At 38.7% G+C, this 19,119-nt stretch overlaps 1 protein-coding gene across 2 annotated transcripts in view; it reads right to left on the reverse strand.

Moving 5' to 3' along the window:
• The window catches only part of LOC129809889 (aminopeptidase N), a 53,846-nt gene that overhangs the window by 3,832 nt on the left and 30,895 nt on the right, over positions 1-19,119 (reverse strand). For both annotated transcript variants that reach the window (XM_055860033.1, XM_055860032.1), the window contains 5 exons: positions 17,137-17,484; positions 16,895-17,047; positions 16,508-16,825; positions 2,579-3,644; positions 1,082-1,272 (listed from right to left, as the gene is read on the reverse strand). In XM_055860033.1, coding sequence (XP_055716008.1) covers positions 1,082-1,272; positions 2,579-3,644; positions 16,508-16,825; positions 16,895-17,047; positions 17,137-17,484 — 2,076 coding nt within the window. The remainder of the gene's footprint in view (positions 1-1,081; positions 1,273-2,578; positions 3,645-16,507; positions 16,826-16,894; positions 17,048-17,136; positions 17,485-19,119) is intronic.

Genomic DNA, 19,119 nt, shown 5'->3' on the forward strand with positions numbered 1-19,119 from the left:
TTTAGTAAGGTTTTATATAATGAAAAATGCATTTTATTTATTTATTTTTTATTTATCAAAAACTCCTTTTCCAGTTTATATTTCTAAATAATAAATAGGTTAATTTATAAATTAAAAAAAAATCGAACACCTATTTGTGAAACATAATAAGGGAAAAGTACACCGGATCGGAATGTTAAGAGACATGTTCGATTTTTATAGTTGAAAATATAAGCCTCAAAATACTATTTGGTATTTTTGTCTATGCTAATCGGTATATTAGTGATCCATTTAACTATATTTGTGCGTTTGAACTTTAAAATTTTGTGTACTCTGTACCTCGGATCGTTGCGAATTTAATCAGGCGTCTCATGGAAAATTGGTTTTATAAATTAAATCTACCCTAATACACTGTATTCTTGTGAGAATTAAATAGTAAAAAGTAGCCAATAATTTTTAAGTTCATTTTAATTGGTGCAATAATATGATAATAACTTGACGATCCGAGGAACACTGCCAATCGCTGGTGCTCTTCCCTTACATTTTTGCATTATTTTTTTTTATAAATAAAGCTGTGTGTTTTAAATTATTTTATAAAAAAAATATTTTGTATCATTGGCTAGGGGGCAGTTTTATACATGCATACATTTAGATCCTTTAGATCATTTCTTAGGGAAAATCTTAATATCTCGGATTTGTGCAGTATATTTTAAATGGACCACAATAGAATTGAAAAGTAGAACATAGAGAGACACTGGGTCAGTAATAGGTGCGGAACCTGTAAATACTTCATTTTTATGTCTACTTTACTTAGTCTTCTGTCTACAATTTCTTCAGTGGAATAGGATTTCTATAGTAATATTCTATGAATTCATATAATATCCCGTTCTCTAAAGTCTAATATATTTATAATTAAAAAAATCTCAGTGTTTACAACTACCCCATGTTTACCACTGCCCCAGTTGCCCCTAGTTATCTTAAGTAAGTTATTATTACATAAAATCACATACACACATTAGAATTTTTTTGGAAGATAAAGCTCTCAATGTTTTCCCCTTTTCTCAGAGAAAAGATATCAGAAAATGGAAAATGTTCTACTTACTTGTTAACTTTAGGAACTCTAATCCACTCGCGGAAGAGGTACTGGGCACGGTTGGTGCACCTATCGTGGCCAAAAGTACATGCGAGTTTCACGATTCTAGCACGGTGGAGGAGCTGAACATGAGTCTCATTTTCCTGTTCATCAAAGCCTAGGCTATTGTAGGCAGGAAGCACACAGTGTAGCATGGTGGCCTGAAATAGCGTTAAAGACATTTTTATTTCATTAGGCTTTCTCGCAATCGAGATTTCTTATAAGGGATAAGATTGGGGGGATCGGGAATCTTCGTTTTCCATTTTGTTTTTTACACTTTTGTTTTTCTCAGTTTGTCTTTGGAATCTTTGTCTTCGGTAATTTTTGTTTTTTGGAAACTTCGTCTCTGGAAATCTTGTCTTTCATACATTTTGCACAATTTTCATAAATTTTGTCTGTAACACATTTTGCACAAGTATGTCCAAAGGATGAAACTAAAAATTTCCCAAAACAGAGAAAATTTCCCTTTGCCCTGAAGGACGAAACTAAAAACTTCAAAAAACACCATTATTATTATTATTTATTTTATTATTATTTTATTTAATAAAATATACTTATTTAAAATATATGAAGGACAGGATTTCCAGAGACAAAGTTTGCAAAAAAACAAAAATTACCGAAGACAAAGATTTCAAAGACAAACTGGGAAAAACAAAATGGGAAAGACAAAGATTCCGCAAACCAAGATTGGTTGCCCTATACCCTAGTTCCGGCTTTAGACTTGACGTTTAGCCCAGTTCCCGAAAGTCCCAAAAATCTAAAGAACAAGCAATTTTATTGATTTTTTAAAATCTAATGGAACATTTGCCATTAATATCCAATCCTAAACAAAAAGTTCCTAAAAAATCGTGCCTGATAAGGAATTAGAGGATTTAAACCAGATGACTAAGCCTTAGGTCTGAAGCTCGTATAAGGCCGGCTGCAGACTAGAGGTTTAACCCAGTTCCCGAATGTCTCAAAATCTTAAATTGCGTGCAATTTTATTGGTTTTTGAGAGCCTAATAGGTCTTTTGTCCTTATTAATCCAATCCTAAGTTAATTTTTTCCGAAAAATCGTAATTGATAAAAAATTAGAGTAGCTGAGCTATATAGCTAATCCTTAGGTCTGCAGCCCGTATAATGCCGGCTTCAGACTGAAAGTTTAGCCCAGTTCCCGAAGGTCTCAAAAATCTAAATAACAAGCAATTTTATTGATTTTTCGAAATCTAATGGATCATTTGCCCTTAATATCCAATTTTGAACAACAATTTCCTAAAATGTCGCGCCTGATAAGGAATTAGAGGAGTTAAGCTAGATGGCTAAGCCTTAGGTCTGAAGCCCGTATAAGAAATTAAGTGAAGATTCGATCCAAACACCTTTAATGCAAAAAAATTCTGGCAAATAAATTCAAACCCGAAACACTAGCATCACAGAGTGAAGGTTTTTTTAGGTAGGAAGGCATGTCTGAATATTTTATGTATAGCTTACTCTGAATAAGTTGAAGGCAGGTTCTCTGATTAGCATGTCTGTGATGTACTCGAGACCACGAGTAGCCGCTGCCCAGGGCAGGACGTCCGTAAAGTGTTGACTCATCCGGAGAAGGAATGTGAGAGCAATGTCGTAGGTGACGTACTCGGCTCGAGCCAGATTTAGAGCGTCATCGATTAATTGAGCTTTATTAATCTCTGGCAGATCTTGGTAGTTTCGACTGAGCAGGGAGAGGGTGACGTAGTCGTACTGCACGCGATAGTATCCAGTGCGATTGACATTGAGGCACACCCACTCTTCTGGATGGATTTCTGGAATCACAATTTGGTCATCACGGTCTGTCATCCAGTAAGTTGGAGTCTCGTTGATCGCCGGTTTGGACTGGGTGATATACGAGATGGGAATATACCATCGAGATTTATCTTCAGCTTTGGCTTTAGGCAGCATATAGCGTTGCTGTGTAATGACAATTGTGTTATTACGGCGCGTTACATTCAGTATAGGGTAGCCGGCTTGAAGTGTCCAGGTGTCCATGATGTCTTTCACTTGTAAATGCGGTGGCAGAACATTGTGCATATGACCGATATCCGACATTGTTTTCCATAAATCATTTTGTACTGCATTTTTGTACTCAAATTTCTTCAAGTATGATCTCACAGCATAAACAAAAGCCTCCTCACCCAAGAAGCTATTCATCATCCGGATGAGTGCTGCTCCCTTCGAGTAGGAAATGGGATCAAAAATCCTCCGGATATCCGATGGAGTGGACACTTCGAAGGAAATAGGGTGAGAAGTTGTGTCTGCATCCTTGTCCATTGCATGTTGGAGTTCATTCACGGCAAAATTGTCTCGAGATCGCCATGAGGGCTCAACACTGTCCAGCGCAAGGTAGCTCATATAGTTAGCAAATCCCTCTTTCAGCCACAGATCAGACCACCATTTAGGAGTGACTAAATTTCCAAACCACTGATGAGCCAATTCATGTGCCAAGATCCTAGCCACATGCTCTGTATGCTCAGCTGACGAGCGGCGCTCTTTGTCTTCAGGCACAAGCATTGCAGATTCCCTGCGAAAGATCAAAGGCGAACAAGAGAAATATGTTAATTGCGTCGATTCGCTGTATATTTTTGTCGGAGCACTTAAACTTTGTAATTTTCGCATGGCTGAAGAAGGTGGTCCATCCACACTCCGTATTCATAGTTTCAAGTGACTAATAATGTGTTATTTCTCTCGTAATTTCTTATTGTGAAACACATGAATGAGAATTATTGCTCGAACCTTGCTAAGAAGGAAATATGTATTGCCCTGGGTTTTATAATCCCTATATATATATATCTGTGTAAAGTTTTGGGGAAAATTATGAAACAAATGATGATTGTTTGTTATAAATTCAATAAACATATCTCGAGGACAAGGGATAAGAAATTTGTGACTTAGAATTTTCAGGGAACAGGGATATAAGGTCAATAGGGTTATAAGTTGATTAGGAAGTTATTAAGCTCAGCTTAATTTCCTGAAGCCTCATTATCCTTACTATTGATTTAAAATTTTCTGGCCTGCAGTGGCTGCAGTATAGGGGAAAGTGCTTTCCCTTCGAACGTTCATGCCTTCTGTTCCAAATCAGTCATCATTTCTTTCAAACAAACTTTATTAATATTGTAGATGGAACAGAACGATAGAACAATAGATAATGTAGAACAATAGAACGTGCGATAATGATAGGAATCTGAAAATTAAATAATTGAATTGTTAATGGCGTGACATTTTTTTCTTTTAGCTAACCTTACTTTCTGAGAATCTTCTCCTTTCCTTATCTCTTCTAGTTTTCCTGATCAGTTCAATCGAATTTCATAGATCTGTAAATTTACATTAAATCTCAGAAACAAATCTCAAATCTAGAAGTTATTCTCTCACCTATAGATCACTTTTAATCAATAAATTTTAGAGAGCAATATAGAACACGTTTTTCACTAAGTCTGCACGCCATTAAACTGAACTAAAGATTTGCCAGAAGGGCTTACAATAATCATTTGAATTTAAATTCTGTCAGTTGGCAACATCCTCCCCCTCAGTGCGGTCGCTCCGACGTTCAAAACGCATATCTTGCCAACTGGTCGCTTATAAATTCCCTTGGATGTCTTCACAGTTGCCATTCGTATCTTCCCATCGGGTCCTGGGAAAACTTCTTCGACGATTCCCAAAGGCCAATCGTTGCGGGGAAGATTTCTATCCGCTATGAGCACAACAGAATTCTTCTCTAGCGGGGACACTTGATCAAACCACTTTGAGCGTCGCGCAAGCTCTGGCAGGTACTCTTTGATCCATCGACGCCAAAAACAGTCTGCAAGGCGTTGTGACTTTCGCCAAGCTTTGCGCAGATCGAGATCATCATCATCAAATTCTCCAGGTCTTTGCTCAGAAGTTCTTCCAATCAGGAAGTGGTTCGGTGTCAGGGCAGTCAGGTCACTGGGGTCGAGTGATACATGTGTCAACGGTCTGTTATTGATAATAAACTCAACTTCGGCAAATATCGTTAGCAAAACTTCATCGTTCGGTGCGTGAAAGGCGAGTGTAGCTTTCATTGCAGTCTTTACGGATCTCACAAGCCTTTCCCAGCTTCCTCCCATATGAGGGGCAGCAGGTGGGTTAAAATTCCACTCAATGAATTTCGGAGCCAACGTGTCACTGATCTTCTGATGGTCCATCTTCAGTACTGCGTCCCTCATTTCATTATCAGCCCCATGAAAATTGGTACCATTGTCCGAAAACAATTCTCGTACAGGACCCCTTCGGGCAATGAATCTGCGTATGGCCATAATTGCGCTATCTGTGTTCAAGCTATGCGCAATTTCCAAATGAACAGCTCGTGTGGCCATACACGTAAACAGTACACCCCAACGTTTCTCCTGCCTTCTTCCCTTGGTTACCATGATTGGGCCAAAGAAATCGACCCCAGTGCGTGTAAATGGAAACAAGTTTCCTTCAACACGAGCAAGAGGCAGGGGAGCCATCTCTGGTGGAGCAGGTTGAACCATCGAATTGTTGCATCGTTGACAATCTTTCCAAGATGCCTTGACTGCCATACGGATACCCGGAATCCAGAATCTTTCTCGCAAATTGTTAACAATTTGCTCTCGTCCGTAGTGCATATTCCTCTCATGGGCATCTAAAATCATCAGCTTGGTAGCGGGGTGCTTTGGGTCAAGAATGACTGGGAACTTCTCGACAGCTTCGGGACAGTTTTCCAGTCGGCTCCTCATCCTCAGAATTCCCTCGTTATCCACAAAAGGAGAAAGCTTGTAGAGGGAACTCGTTTTATCGATTGCTTGACCCTTTTGCAAACGAGAAATTTCTGGCAAGTACTTCGCTTGCATTTCCCGCCAAAGACATTTCTCAGCTCCTTTCAGATCTGTTACGGTCAGTTCGGATTTGGTTAGGTCACCCTTTGATCGCGCTTTCGAGGTGAACTCATACCAAATCTTGAAGATTTTCCTCACACGAGCTGTGGTACGCAAGAGGCGTGTCCAGGAGGAAAATCGTCTCGCATCTGGAACCAGGGGATCGACATCATGCTCGTAATTTACATTCACGAGCTCAACCACACTCTCAGTCATGTCAATAGGTTCGGAAGGCTCTTTCTCGCGTGGCCAATTCTCCTCAGAGAGTCTCAAAAAATCTGGGCCACGGAACCATCTGGATTCTGGAGTGTAATCTCCGGGTGTCATCCTTGTCGCAAGATCGGCTACATTGTCCTTGGTAGAGACCCATTTCCAAGAACTAATGTCAGTCAGCTGCTCAATCTCACCCACCCGATGAGAAACGAACTGTTTAAATCTCCTAGATCCGTTTCGGAGCCAGCACAATACCGTCATGGAGTCTGTCCAGTGAACGATTCGGTCAATCTTAACATCTAGAGCAGAAATCAGTGTGTGGCTCAGTCTGCTATTCAAAACGGCTGCCTGGAGCTCAAGTCGTGGAATCGTGACAGCCTTTAAAGGAGCAACTCGTGTGCGTGAGCTCACAAAAGAGATCACCACTCCCCCTGCATCTTCGATCCGAAGATACGCAACAGCAGCGAATGCAGAGGAACTTGCATCCCCAAACACGTGGAGTTGGACAGAAACAGCACAGCACAAGTTATTGGAATAAGATCGTGGAATACTCACAGAACTGATGAGCCTCAATTCTTTCAGGAACTTTTGCCAGTATTCCAACGCCTCATCCTTGATTTCATCATCCCATCCAATTTCTTGGCGCCAGATCATTTGGAGTATTATTTTCCCCTTGACGGTGAGCGTGCCCACAAATCCAAGAGGATCGAAAATGGACATCACAAGGCGGAGAACCTCCCTCTTGGTGGGAATCTTCTGTCCACTCAACACTTCAGCAGATACTTTGTGGAAATTCAGACGAAATGTGAAAACATCCTGCTCTGAATCCCACCACAATCCTAGAACTCGATCAAGGTCACTCGAATCACTAAAGTTCTTGACTTTTTCACTTTCATTGAGATTACACAAAATTCTGGAATCACTTGCGGACCAGTTTACAACATCAAATCCCGCATCTTTGTGTATCTCAATTACTTCACTTATTCTTGCACTAGCTTCATCAATCGAATTTGCACAACTGATGTAATCATCACAGTACATGTACTTTTCAATTTCTTTCACTGTATCGGGATACGTGTTGGCGAACCTTTGGGCGTTTTTATCTTTCACATGCCCAGCCAAAGTAGGCGAACACGTAGCACCGAAAGTCATCACTGATAGTTTATATTCTTCCGGAGGATCTGAACGATTCATTCCACGCCAAAGCACTCTTTGATAATTTTGATCCTCTTCGCGCACTTTCACTCTATGAAACATTTCTCTTATGTCGCCGGTAAAACCAAATTTTCCTCTGCGAAAATTTGCCAGGACTGCTGGGAGAGATTGCAAGAGGTCTGGCCCCTTGTACAGCAAAGAGTTCATCGACACTCCCCTTGATACCGCGGCACAATCGAACACTACGCGAATTTTCTTCTTGGCGGGATGAGTCACAGCAAAGTGTGGCAAATACCACGTCTTCTCCGGCGGCACTTCACGATCACTATCACTCAATTTCACTAGATATCCCTTCCGGATGTGATCCATCATCTTCTCGCAATACGAGGCAGCTAACTCGGAATCGCGATCAAGTCGTCGTTCTGTAGAACGGAGCCTTTTCAGAGCTGCTTCTCGTGATTCCGGAACTTTAGGACAAACTCCACCTTTCCACAACAACCCAACTTCATAACGTCCGTCTGGGGTCTGGTGGGTAGTATTTTCCATAATCTGAAGCGCCTTTTTGTCATCTCGAGAATGCACGGGCTCCTGGTGTGGGATAGTTCCAAAAGATTCCGTGGAAAAGGAATCTCTCACCAAATTGTGCAACTCATCAATCGTTTCTACCATGGCACAATTCATCTCGATTTCTCTGTTGTCTTGAGCTGACACTGTGCCCAGAATAACCCATCCAAGCCAAGTTCGTACAAGGTAGGGTGCTCTCCAAGGTCCATGGATTACCTCGCGTGAAACTATCAAAGGGGTATTATCGAGCCCAATCAATATCTCAGGATCAGCTTCACATTGGGGCTCAATATCAACATCGGCGAGGTATTTCCAATCAACACTCAATTTCTGGACATCTACAGATTGGCAAGGAAGTGTCAGGTCTTTCACTGTTCTCACATGGTGCATGGTGTACTCCTTGGCTCGTGGGAAGCTTCCCTTGATCTTAAGATCAACCATGCGAGAATCATTGTCAGTTTTTATATCTGGTGTAGTGCCTCTCCAGCTGAGAGGCTTCACAGGTCCCTCAAGTCCCAATTTATCAGCCAGACTCGCTCGGATCATAGTGATCGTGGATCCTTCATCAAGAAACGCAGATGTTTTTACCATCCCTGCAGGACCAGACACGATCACGGGCAGAATCTTCATCAGAATTCGTCCACTGGAAGTCGTAGCATGAGCTACAGTGCCCGTCATATTCTCATTTCGAACGTCACTGTTCGCGGGACTTTCATCTGGTTTCTGTGGAACTGTAGGATTTTCTGGGGACCTGTCCTTGTGGAGAAGGTTGTGATGCCTACTCCCACAATTGTTCATCGTACATCTCGTCTTTTTGTGGCTATTTGGGGCCATATGTTTTGATTTGAGACAAATAAAACATAACCTCCTCTCTGAAACCGCACCCCATCTGTCATCAGTAGAGAGCGCCTTGAAGTTTGCACAATCTGCTATAAAATGGCGGCCCTCGCCACAGAAAGTGCATTTTGGCTCAGTGTGCTCAGTTTTTGGCGCCTCTTCGGTGTCAGTCTCTTTTGTGGCTGCCACTAACCTCGCTTTTTTCTCGGGCTTCTTGTCGGCCTTCTTGTCTCTCTCATTTCCCCTGTCATCGCTCCCCCTGTAACCAGGAAAATGCACTCTCTCGCCAGCTGCTAATGCGCGAATCTCCATCCAATCTGAGAAAGTTTCCAAGGTGCAGTGAATCTTTGACAAGCTGTACTCAGACCACTGCACACGCATAGAGAGTGGCAACTTCATCAGGAATTCCTCCAGGAGTTGGGGATTATCAATATAATTCCATCTCTGGAACATTTTGAGTGAGGCCACAAGATTCATCACTGAATTAGCCATGTTGATTATCGTCTCCGGTTTCTCTTCTTTCACAGCAGGAATCTCCTTTGCCTTGGCGATCAAAGACTTCACCAAGAAGTCAGGACGACCAAAGCGCCTTTCCAGAGTGTTGATAATCTTCACGACATTCTCGGGAGAGAACAGGAGAATTTGAACACACTCTCTGGCTGCTCCCTTCAGACATTTTCGCAGGCGCTGCAAGTTCTCTTCATCTGAGAAGTGGCATGTTTTTGTGGTGTTCTTGTACCAGGCAATAAACATGGGCCACTCCTCGAACTTTCCGTCAAAGTGGTATAGATCATTTCCAAGCGTTTGACGAGAAAGAAACTTATCCATCGTGCTTACTTGCTCTCTAATGACGTCATGCACCGATAGTCGGCTGCATGTGCTCTTTCCGGACGAGCTGCCGGAGTCACTATCCTGACGATTATCTCGACGGATCTTTTGGGTTTTCTTCACAATCTTCACGCCCCCGACTTGCTCCACAAACCTCGTGTACTCTGTTGCTATTGATTCAGCATCTGGAATCTCGTTGGGCTCTTGGTCAAACTTGTCCATAACCTCCCTTTGAGCATTATTGGGATGATTATGTGAGGCACCATCTTGCCTCCCAAACTGCTGCTGAGAATCTGAAGAGCCTTGGGACTTCTCAAGCAACATCTTGGTTTGTTTTTCCTTGAGTTCCAACAGGGTAATCTGCATCTGAGTACGCTCAATCTGAGTTTGTATTAGCGTCTCTTCCAAAGTCTGAGCCGTGCTTTCAAACCCAAGACGTGCCGGAGGAATGCCTTTATTGGCACGTGAACTCTTCCGGACACCATTCTGCATCTCCATAGGTTGGGAATCATCCCGATGCGAAGGACCACTATGTTCCAAATCAGTCATCATTTCTTTCAAACAAACTTTATTAATATTGTAGATGGAACAGAACGATAGAACAATAGATAATGTAGAACAATAGAACGTGCGATAATGATAGGAATCTGAAAATTAAATAATTGAATTGTTAATGGCGTGACATTTTTTTCTTTTAGCTAACCTTACTTTCTGAGAATCTTCTCCTTTCCTTATCTCTTCTAGTTTTCCTGATCAGTTCAATCGAATTTCATAGATCTGTAAATTTACATTAAATCTCAGAAACAAATCTCAAATCTAGAAGTTATTCTCTCACCTATAGATCACTTTTAATCAATAAATTTTAGAGAGCAATATAGAACACGTTTTTCACTAAGTCTGCACGCCATTAAACTGAACTAAAGATTTGCCAGAAGGGCTTACAATAATCATTTGAATTTAAATTCTGTCAGTTGGCAACACCTTCGAATAATGTGAATTTCTTTTGTTACTGGTAAAAATAAAAGGGTCAAATTGACTCTTTTCCAAAGGATGGATCATATTTGACTCTTTGAAAGGGTCACCAGGTACCCTTCGAAAGGGTCACGGTTTTGACATCTATTTAATTCCGGAATAAACGAATAAAAAAACAATGAAAAAGTGAACTTTGGTGTTCGCTCAGATGAGAGAAATATGATATCAATAATAAGTTTACAATAAAACATGATTATTCGTGATAAATGTGCATACTAAATTTCAAGAGATACAAAAGTGAACCTTTCAAAGGGTCAAATACGATCCATCCTTTTGAAAAGGGTCAATTTGACCCTTTTATTTTTACCAGTGTAAGAGATTTACACTAAATTATTACGGGATTATCAACAATTGATGATAAGCCAACTAATATTTAATAGAAATGTTTAAGTCTCTTAGGAAAACTAAAAGAAAATTCACATTATTCGATGGCATGAACGTTCGAAGGGAGAGTACTTTCCCCTATTGAGCAGTAGATTGGTAAAAAACGGTCAGTAAATACCAATTTTTAAAAACAAAACAATGAACCTTCAGTTCACTAAAATAATAATGAATAATTTTTTCAAGGTTGTGCAAAGAGAAAATTAACAAAATATGAACAATCTTGACATCTTAGATTTGATTTAATGCCATTTTTGACCAATTTACGTTTTATATTGACCAAATTGGAATATTTACTGACCAGAGTACTTCTCTCTCTCTTCTTTTTGTGTTTTGGCTGTCAGACTCAATCAGGTCCATATAGCCATTTCGCTCACTCTTATTAGGTGAGATTCTTAACAATCTCACCTACTATAATCCTAACAAAATTTCATGTCGTCCGATCGACCTCAAACTTGGCCAAAATGTGTTTCGCCACTTCCTGATCACGAATATATATGTGGCTATTTTACGTTCCCGGCCGGCCGGCCGGCCGGCCGGCCGGCCGCTCTTTGGAGCTTAATAGCTCCTAAACTAAAAAAGATATCGACTTGCGGTTTTCGGCAAAGGTTATATATCGGGTGAAAATTGCAACTTGGTGCATTGACCCCCCACCCCCCACCCCTCCTTCCGCCATTTTGAAGACCCCCCTTTTTTTGTTTTCTCAATAGCTCCGCCCCTATGGCATCGAGCGGGCTCAAATTTTAGTATGTTATAGCTGGGCCTTAGAGCTTTCCATCAATACCAAACTTAAGGTCCCCCGACCCCCCCTGACCCGAGCTATAAGGGTCCAAAAAAAATTTCTTAAAATGGCCATAACTCCGGTTCTAATTGTCAGAATTTAAAAAGTGAGGGCTTTCTGGAAAGCTCTCGTGAAATGCCACTTCCCCTTCTAACATCGCAAGTTCATAAAACCACCGCTAGGGGCGCTATTATTAAAAAGAAAATTTTTAAACCTTATAAGTTAAATAACTCAAAAATTCCATTGTGCATCGGGCTGAAATTTTAGTATGTTGTAGCCGTTGATTATACCTATCAAACAAAAAAAACCTTAAGTCGATCTAAAACCCCTGACCCGAGCTATAAGGGGTCAAAGTTTGAATATTGACCGGCCTCTATCTCCGGTTCTAATTAACATAGCGACATAAATTTTACCTTTTTGGTTTCGTCTCGATGAGCACTTTCAGATGGAAGTTCAAAAAGTCACCACAGGTGGCGCTGTGATAGCGCCAAAATTCATCGAAATTCAAAGTCACTTTTCTCAAAAACGGCATTGTGCAAGTTAATGAAATTTTAGTATGTTGTAGTCCAGTCTAGGACGTTTCCAAAATGGTGCGTATGCGCGCTGTGGTTTCAATAGAACCGGAGATATGAGGGGTCAAAGTTCACGAAATTCAAAAAATCATATCTCCGGTTCTATGTGACCGATTTTGATGAATGAGGGCTTAAACGAAAGACCTCACCAAATACTACAACTTTCTAGAACATTTGAACTTCGTGGGACCAACACCAGGGGCGCCACAGTCGAAAAACCAATTTCAATATCACATAACCTCAATTATCTCGACTGTCGCTTAACCGATTTTGATGATTACTTCGACATAATTATAGAGCACGTTTGTCTCTACATTTCGTCCATACATCATTTTCCACTCAGACTATGCTATCACTCCGATTTTGCCGTTTAAGTGTGAAAAAATTGATTTTTCCAATAATAACGCTTTGAAATCACTCAGATGCCAATTTGACTGCCTCTACTCCACCAAGACACTTAAAATAGGGGTTTAAATGGAAAGTCCCGCAAAATACAACAATTTTTTGATATAGTTGAAGTTCAACAAATGACTACTTGGGGCACTCTGGATGAAAAAACGAGTTAAGAAACAAAAAACCTCGCTTATCTTGGCTTCTGAGTAATCGATGAGATCATGTTCTATGGGAAAATTATAGAGAACATTCTGGTCTACATTTCACCCATATATCACTTTTGTGCCAGTTCATCCAAATCCTTGATATTTTGGTTTAAATACAAAATTTGTATAATTTCACGAATTTGATTCAAGATAACTGAATGGCGTCTCCCTACTTCAGCTCTAAATCGAATTTGCATGCACTCCGAGCTAGCTCACGTTAAGAATCTCACCTACATAAGCCGGTTAGGATTATCTGTCCCTTTACATACGAGTTCCATCTGTTTTTCTTTTTTTCCCATATGTTTGTTCCTCTCATCTCTCCTTATCATTTTTTTTTCTTTTTGCTCCATCACAAATCCTTTTTTGCTCCCTTATCTTTTATCATACTTCCCTTCTTGATATTTTTGCGTTCAGTTTGTAGCTTTCAAGGACGGTGAAAAACTGTTTTCCAATTATTCACCGGACGCGCTTCGATCAAGGATCGAACCGAGGGCCTCTGCGTCACAAAGCCAACACTTTGCCTATTGAGCTACCGAGACCCCTCCAGAGTACTTCACTCGCAAAGGTTTTTTCCTGTCAATTATACCGGTGCCACCCAAAATCCCGGATTTTCTGGATTTTGTTTTTTCAGGACATCGGCGTATTAGGTTGGCTTTTGGGATTTTTTCTTTATTCGGGATTTTGGCTTTTCGAGACTTTGGCCCATTCGGGATTTTGGTTTTTTGGGGATTGTGATCCATTTTAGATTTTGACTTTTGGGATTTTTTTTATTAATCTGGGAATTTGGCTTTCAGGATTTTGGCTCTTCTTGGCTTTGATCCATTTGGGATTTTAGCTTTTCGGAATGGTGACCCATTCGGGATTTTGGCTTTTGGGATCTTGACTCGTCGGAACTTTAGCACTTTTAAGATTTTGACGTTCGGTATTTGGGCTTTCTAGATTTTGGCTTCAGGGATTTTTTTCAATTCGGGATTTTAGCGTTCGGGAATTTAGCTTACGAGATTTTGGCTTTTCGAGACATTGTCCCCTTCGGGATGGTGACCAATTCGGGATTTTAGCTTTTCGGGAAATTGTCCCTTTCGGGATGATGACCAATTCGGATTTTTGGCTTTTCGGAACATTGATTGTCTTCTTCCGGATGATGACCAATTCGGGACTTTGGCTTGTCGGAACTTTTGGACTTTCTAGATTTTAACGTTCGGAATTTTATTAGCTTTTGAGATTTTGGCTTTTCTGGGCATTGGTCCATTCGGGATTGTAGCTTTTGGGGGGATTGTAGCTTTTTGTAGCTTTTTTGGGATTGTAGCTTTTTGGTGACTAATTCGGAATTTTGGATTTCTCAGTTTTGGCTTTTCAGAACACTGGCGCTTTTAAGATTTTGGAGTTCAGGAATTTAACTTTTTGGGATGATGACTCATTCAGGATTTTGTCTTCCCGGACTTTGGCCTTTTCAAAATTTTGTCGTTTGGGATTTTAACTTTGTGGGACATTGGCTCATACGAGATTTTATCTCTTTCTAGAATTTGGCACTGGGAATTTTCTCTTTCGAAATTTGGTCTGGGACCTAAAAAATAAAATTTTTGTTTAGAATATCTTTCCAGTTAAACCAGTTAAACACGCTGCTTAATTTTTTTTTTATTTTTCTAATGTAAAATTTTTAAAAGGTTGAAAGGTTTGACTTGCTAAATATTGGTTTCGTATTAAAAATCACTAAGTCATTCATAAATCGGAAACTATCGAAATCGATTGCCCATTGCCAAAAATGATTCGTTTTTCATAAATCATAATATAATATACATAATTACAAAAATATCAACATTAATAACAGACAAAAAACATTTTTTTTGTCATTATGCAAAGGTATTATTATTTTTTAGTGTTAATCTTTATGTTGTGGCAAAATGACTTTTCTGCCTAGATTTTCCTATAGGATTAGTTAAAATATATTATAATAGATAATAAAATATGAATTTTATTCCGGTCTAAATTTAAATTTCATGTTGTTACTATTACATTTTCAATAAATGGAAAACGTTAAAAGACATTTTTGGTTTTTGTTTTTAAAAATTTCCCACGGTGTTTAAGCATTATCTTCCTGTTCTTGTGATATGTTTATTAAAGTTTTCAAATAGTACTTACAGAAGCAGCATAAAGTATAGGAAAGTGAAAAATTTTTATTTGAATGGCTACGGTAAATACTTTGGAAAATTCTATTTTTAAATAATATTGTTGTATGTTAAAGAAAAACCACCTAGACCATATCAATAAGTATGAAATTTGGATGTTTTTGAGCAAACTTCAATTCGAGTATTCTTGTGGTATATAACGTAATAATGATGAAGTTCGCCTTTTGCAAAAAATACCGAAAAGAGGTTGATGCACTTTAAATATTCTTGAAGTTATGCACCAATAAACACAAAAAAGGGATGGCATCGTGCATAATAATGGTCGAAATGGTCGAACTCGAAAGTTACGATGCCATACTCACATTGCGTTAATTTAGCAAAACGACTTTATTCATCCTGTGAAACAATGCGAGGTTGGTTAGTTTTTAAAGAAAACAATTGAACAAATTGACAATTTTGAGCATTTAGCTATGTTTAAAATAATATTCATTGCATAATACCACCGAAGATGCATCATTACTTCACTGATTTATGCTCTTAGTCGTTAAACTTCACTTAAGAGGTGCAATTTTGATCTTCCAAGTGATTTAGATGGGGACTTAAAATAACAGTCTGCGGTAATAAATAGTGCTGTTTTTAGTGTTAATTGATGACCACTCCTCAGACATAAAAGTGAATAGAATTTATTTTTACTATTGCAAGTATTTTAGCAAAAAAAGAAAATTGTACTGCACCAAGAACAGTAAGGAAGGCGTTTAATAAATTGTTAACAATTTTCCAGTTGATTTCTCTTATTTTAAGAGAGAACTGTTGCGCTCCAACTTTATGACTTTAGTATAGCTTTCCATGTTATCTTGCATACATTGAGATCGCAAATGAGTTTTTATTTATGGAGAAATGTTAATAGTGAAGCACGCGCCAAAAATAAAATGAAGAAAATGAGCAAAAGGAATAATGTTCCTAACAAATTTCCACCATAAACGGAAGTCTCAGAGAGCAAGTGTAAAAATATTTAAATGGGAAATATGGAGTAAAGGAGCTCATAAATTTTTATTCCATTTCCACATTGAGCCATATCACATCGTAGAAAATGGAAAAGGCATAGAATTAGCTTGAGCGCGTGAAAAAGAGACCCTTAATTTATTGCATCTTCTTGAATTGAGCAAAATTCTTAATTCTCATCCTACGAGAATTCCTCAAAATATTATCCAATATATTTAATTGTGCTGACAAATTAAATGATGTTGAAAAAGTCTCTTAAACTAGAGTGTCTCCCTGGGTATAATTGCTGTGAAAATAGTTCATGTGTCGCGTTATGAGGGTATTTTGGAATGTGCCTCGCATGTCTCGTATGGCACAATATGTTGTGGCATATAAATAGGAATGCTCTTGGACTTGAACTAGACGAAGGGCGTGCGATTGTGTTTAGATGAAGACACTGACCTGAAAAAGATGAGTCCCCAATTTTCCATGGCGCTGAAACCAAAATCAGGCACTGCAACCAAATCGATTTTCGGCAGCTTGAACTTGATGTTGAAGTAGTCTTCGAAGAAGGGTAGAATTTCCGTTGAAAGTTTATGGACATAACCAGTCATATCGGACATCTCCGGTCGAGACCAGACCCTTATGCGTGGTGCTTCATCGTGATTCAATGTTGTACTGTTGGATTGCACGAGATCTGACACTATAAACGCTACCAAGTAGGTGGACATCTTCGGTGTCACATGGAAATCTTCTTGAACATAGCCAGGACGGTGTTGACTAATAAGAAAAATTATGAGTCAAGGGTCAATGAGAAATAAAAGAAGATATGAAACACTTGCTACTGACTTTGAAAACATGTGCGGCATATTGGATAGGATCATGCTCTTCTCATAAGGTCTGACGATGGATATCTCAAATTCTGCCTTCTTATCGGGTCTATCCATGCAAGGGAATGCCCTTCTCGCCTCAATTGGTGAAAATTGCGTGCTTGCTAGCCATCTGTTCACAGGAGAATAAGGCATTGTAGAGCGCGAAATAGCCTGGTTGACGTAATTAACGAAAGGCAAGATTATAAAAGAATGACTCACTCTGACTCCCCACTGGTGTTGTAGTTGACCCTATAAAAGCCCTGAAGGGTATCTGAAAGTTGACTGATAAACTCCACAAACACCTTCAGTCGAATCGAGGAGGAATGTTTCCGGAAGTCCTTCTTAATGTAAATCCAAAGGGTTGAATTGCTGTCGCTTTTGAACTCAATATCAAGTTGAGAAGTTGTATTGGGTTCTGTATATTCTAAGACACGCACATCTTGAACCTCTATCTGATGAATATCGAGGATAATTGGCTGAATTCCATAGACTTTAGGATCACTAGTCACATCAATCCAGACACTGCCATTGTTGATGGATTTATTAAAGTTCGGTTCTATTATTAATCTGCAAATAGAGAGATGAATCGCCAATTAACAAACCCTCTCTTTCTCAATATTTAACGATTTTTTTTACAAGCACAAATTAAAAACAAATATTTGTCTTAATAATTTATGATTCTCTCCCAAGACACTCATCCAGCAATTTGCTCAGAGTTGATGGTCTGTTGTAAATTACCAGAAAAAGTTAAAAATACAAACTATAAAAATTTCGAAATATAAATTATAAATTATTGACATTATATCTCTTTTACACATATTTAATTGAAAAGATGTAATTCAATCTCTGGCTCTTCCCTTTAACTAAATTCCATCAATGCATCGAGTCAGTGACCTCATAAATCCATTTATTGGATTTTTCTTTAGCATCAATAGCATTGCGCTTCCTCCTTTATTCATGATCTTTTTCCTTTTCCGTGAACATGTGAATGCTAAGAAGATTCTATTTCTAGACACTTTCAATTTTTTTTTACACAAGTGGTGAAAGTTAAAAGTGTGCCAAATTTTCGGCAAGTGATCTGGTTTTATGATGGAGAAAAAAACCGTTTGTATCATTCGCGAATTTGTGAGAAATCTTTTGAATATGCTGACAAGTACTTAAGAATCAATTGCCAGATGCTTTTACAAATTCAACAAATTGCTTTTTGCATAATCCTATGGCTATGTTGTGTATTTATAGAGATGATATAGACAGACACATTCAAAGACCTTCAAATTGATCGCCTTACATATTCACAAGTGCTGCATTTTATGCATTTTGAAAGATTTTGACGCCCACATGACCTCTCTTTTTGCTGTGAAATTTTGTCACTGCAATTTATTATTATTCTGCGATTGTAATATTTGATCCAAAAATAGTTGTGTCAGTTTAAAATGGACTAAGATTGAAGAGCAAATCCTGAGATGAAATGACATAAATTTGCCAAAAGAGATTTTAGCGGTGAAGACGAAGATGTAGCGGGAAGTGGGGCACCTTTGAAAGTGGGGTACCTTTGAAATTGGGATTTTTCACCTATTTTCAAATAAAATTGAGCCTTATCGTGATATAATTTAGCTGTTCAAACAGATTGAGTAGGTAAATTACGTTATGATATGTCTATATTCAATTTAAAAATAGGATAAAAATTCCAATTTCAAAAGTGCCCTACTTTCAAAGGTGCCCCACTTCCCCCTATGGCTCAATTTTATTTAAAAATATAGGTGAAAAATCCCAATTTCATAGGTGCCCTACTTTCCCCTATACGGCAGTTTAAAGTAAAAAAAATCTGTTACAAAATGAATAGGAATTTTATTTAATTAATGTTCTAAGTGATTAATTTTTTAGGTATTTGCAATCAGAAAATATGTGTAAAATAATCAATTTGATATAAAAATAAAATAATTATTCATCTTTGTACGAATATTGCCAGAAGCAACTGAAAGGATTTTCTAGAAATTGATCATATGGGCATAAGGTGCAGTTTTAAGTATCTGCAGATTTTTTGAGACTCATTTTTCAAACGTTTATGAATTATATTTAAATTAACTAAATACAGTTTAATTTCTCTTGAGTATTGTCTATTTGGAAATTTGCAGCATATTTCCGATAGGTGGAATCTTTGAATTGGGGTGCCTTTGAAATTGGACTTTTTCCTCTATTTGC

The sequence above is a fragment of the Phlebotomus papatasi genome, chromosome 1 (genome assembly GCF_024763615.1).
Source record: "Phlebotomus papatasi isolate M1 chromosome 1, Ppap_2.1, whole genome shotgun sequence".
Classification (NCBI taxonomy): domain Eukaryota; kingdom Metazoa; phylum Arthropoda; class Insecta; order Diptera; family Psychodidae; genus Phlebotomus; species Phlebotomus papatasi.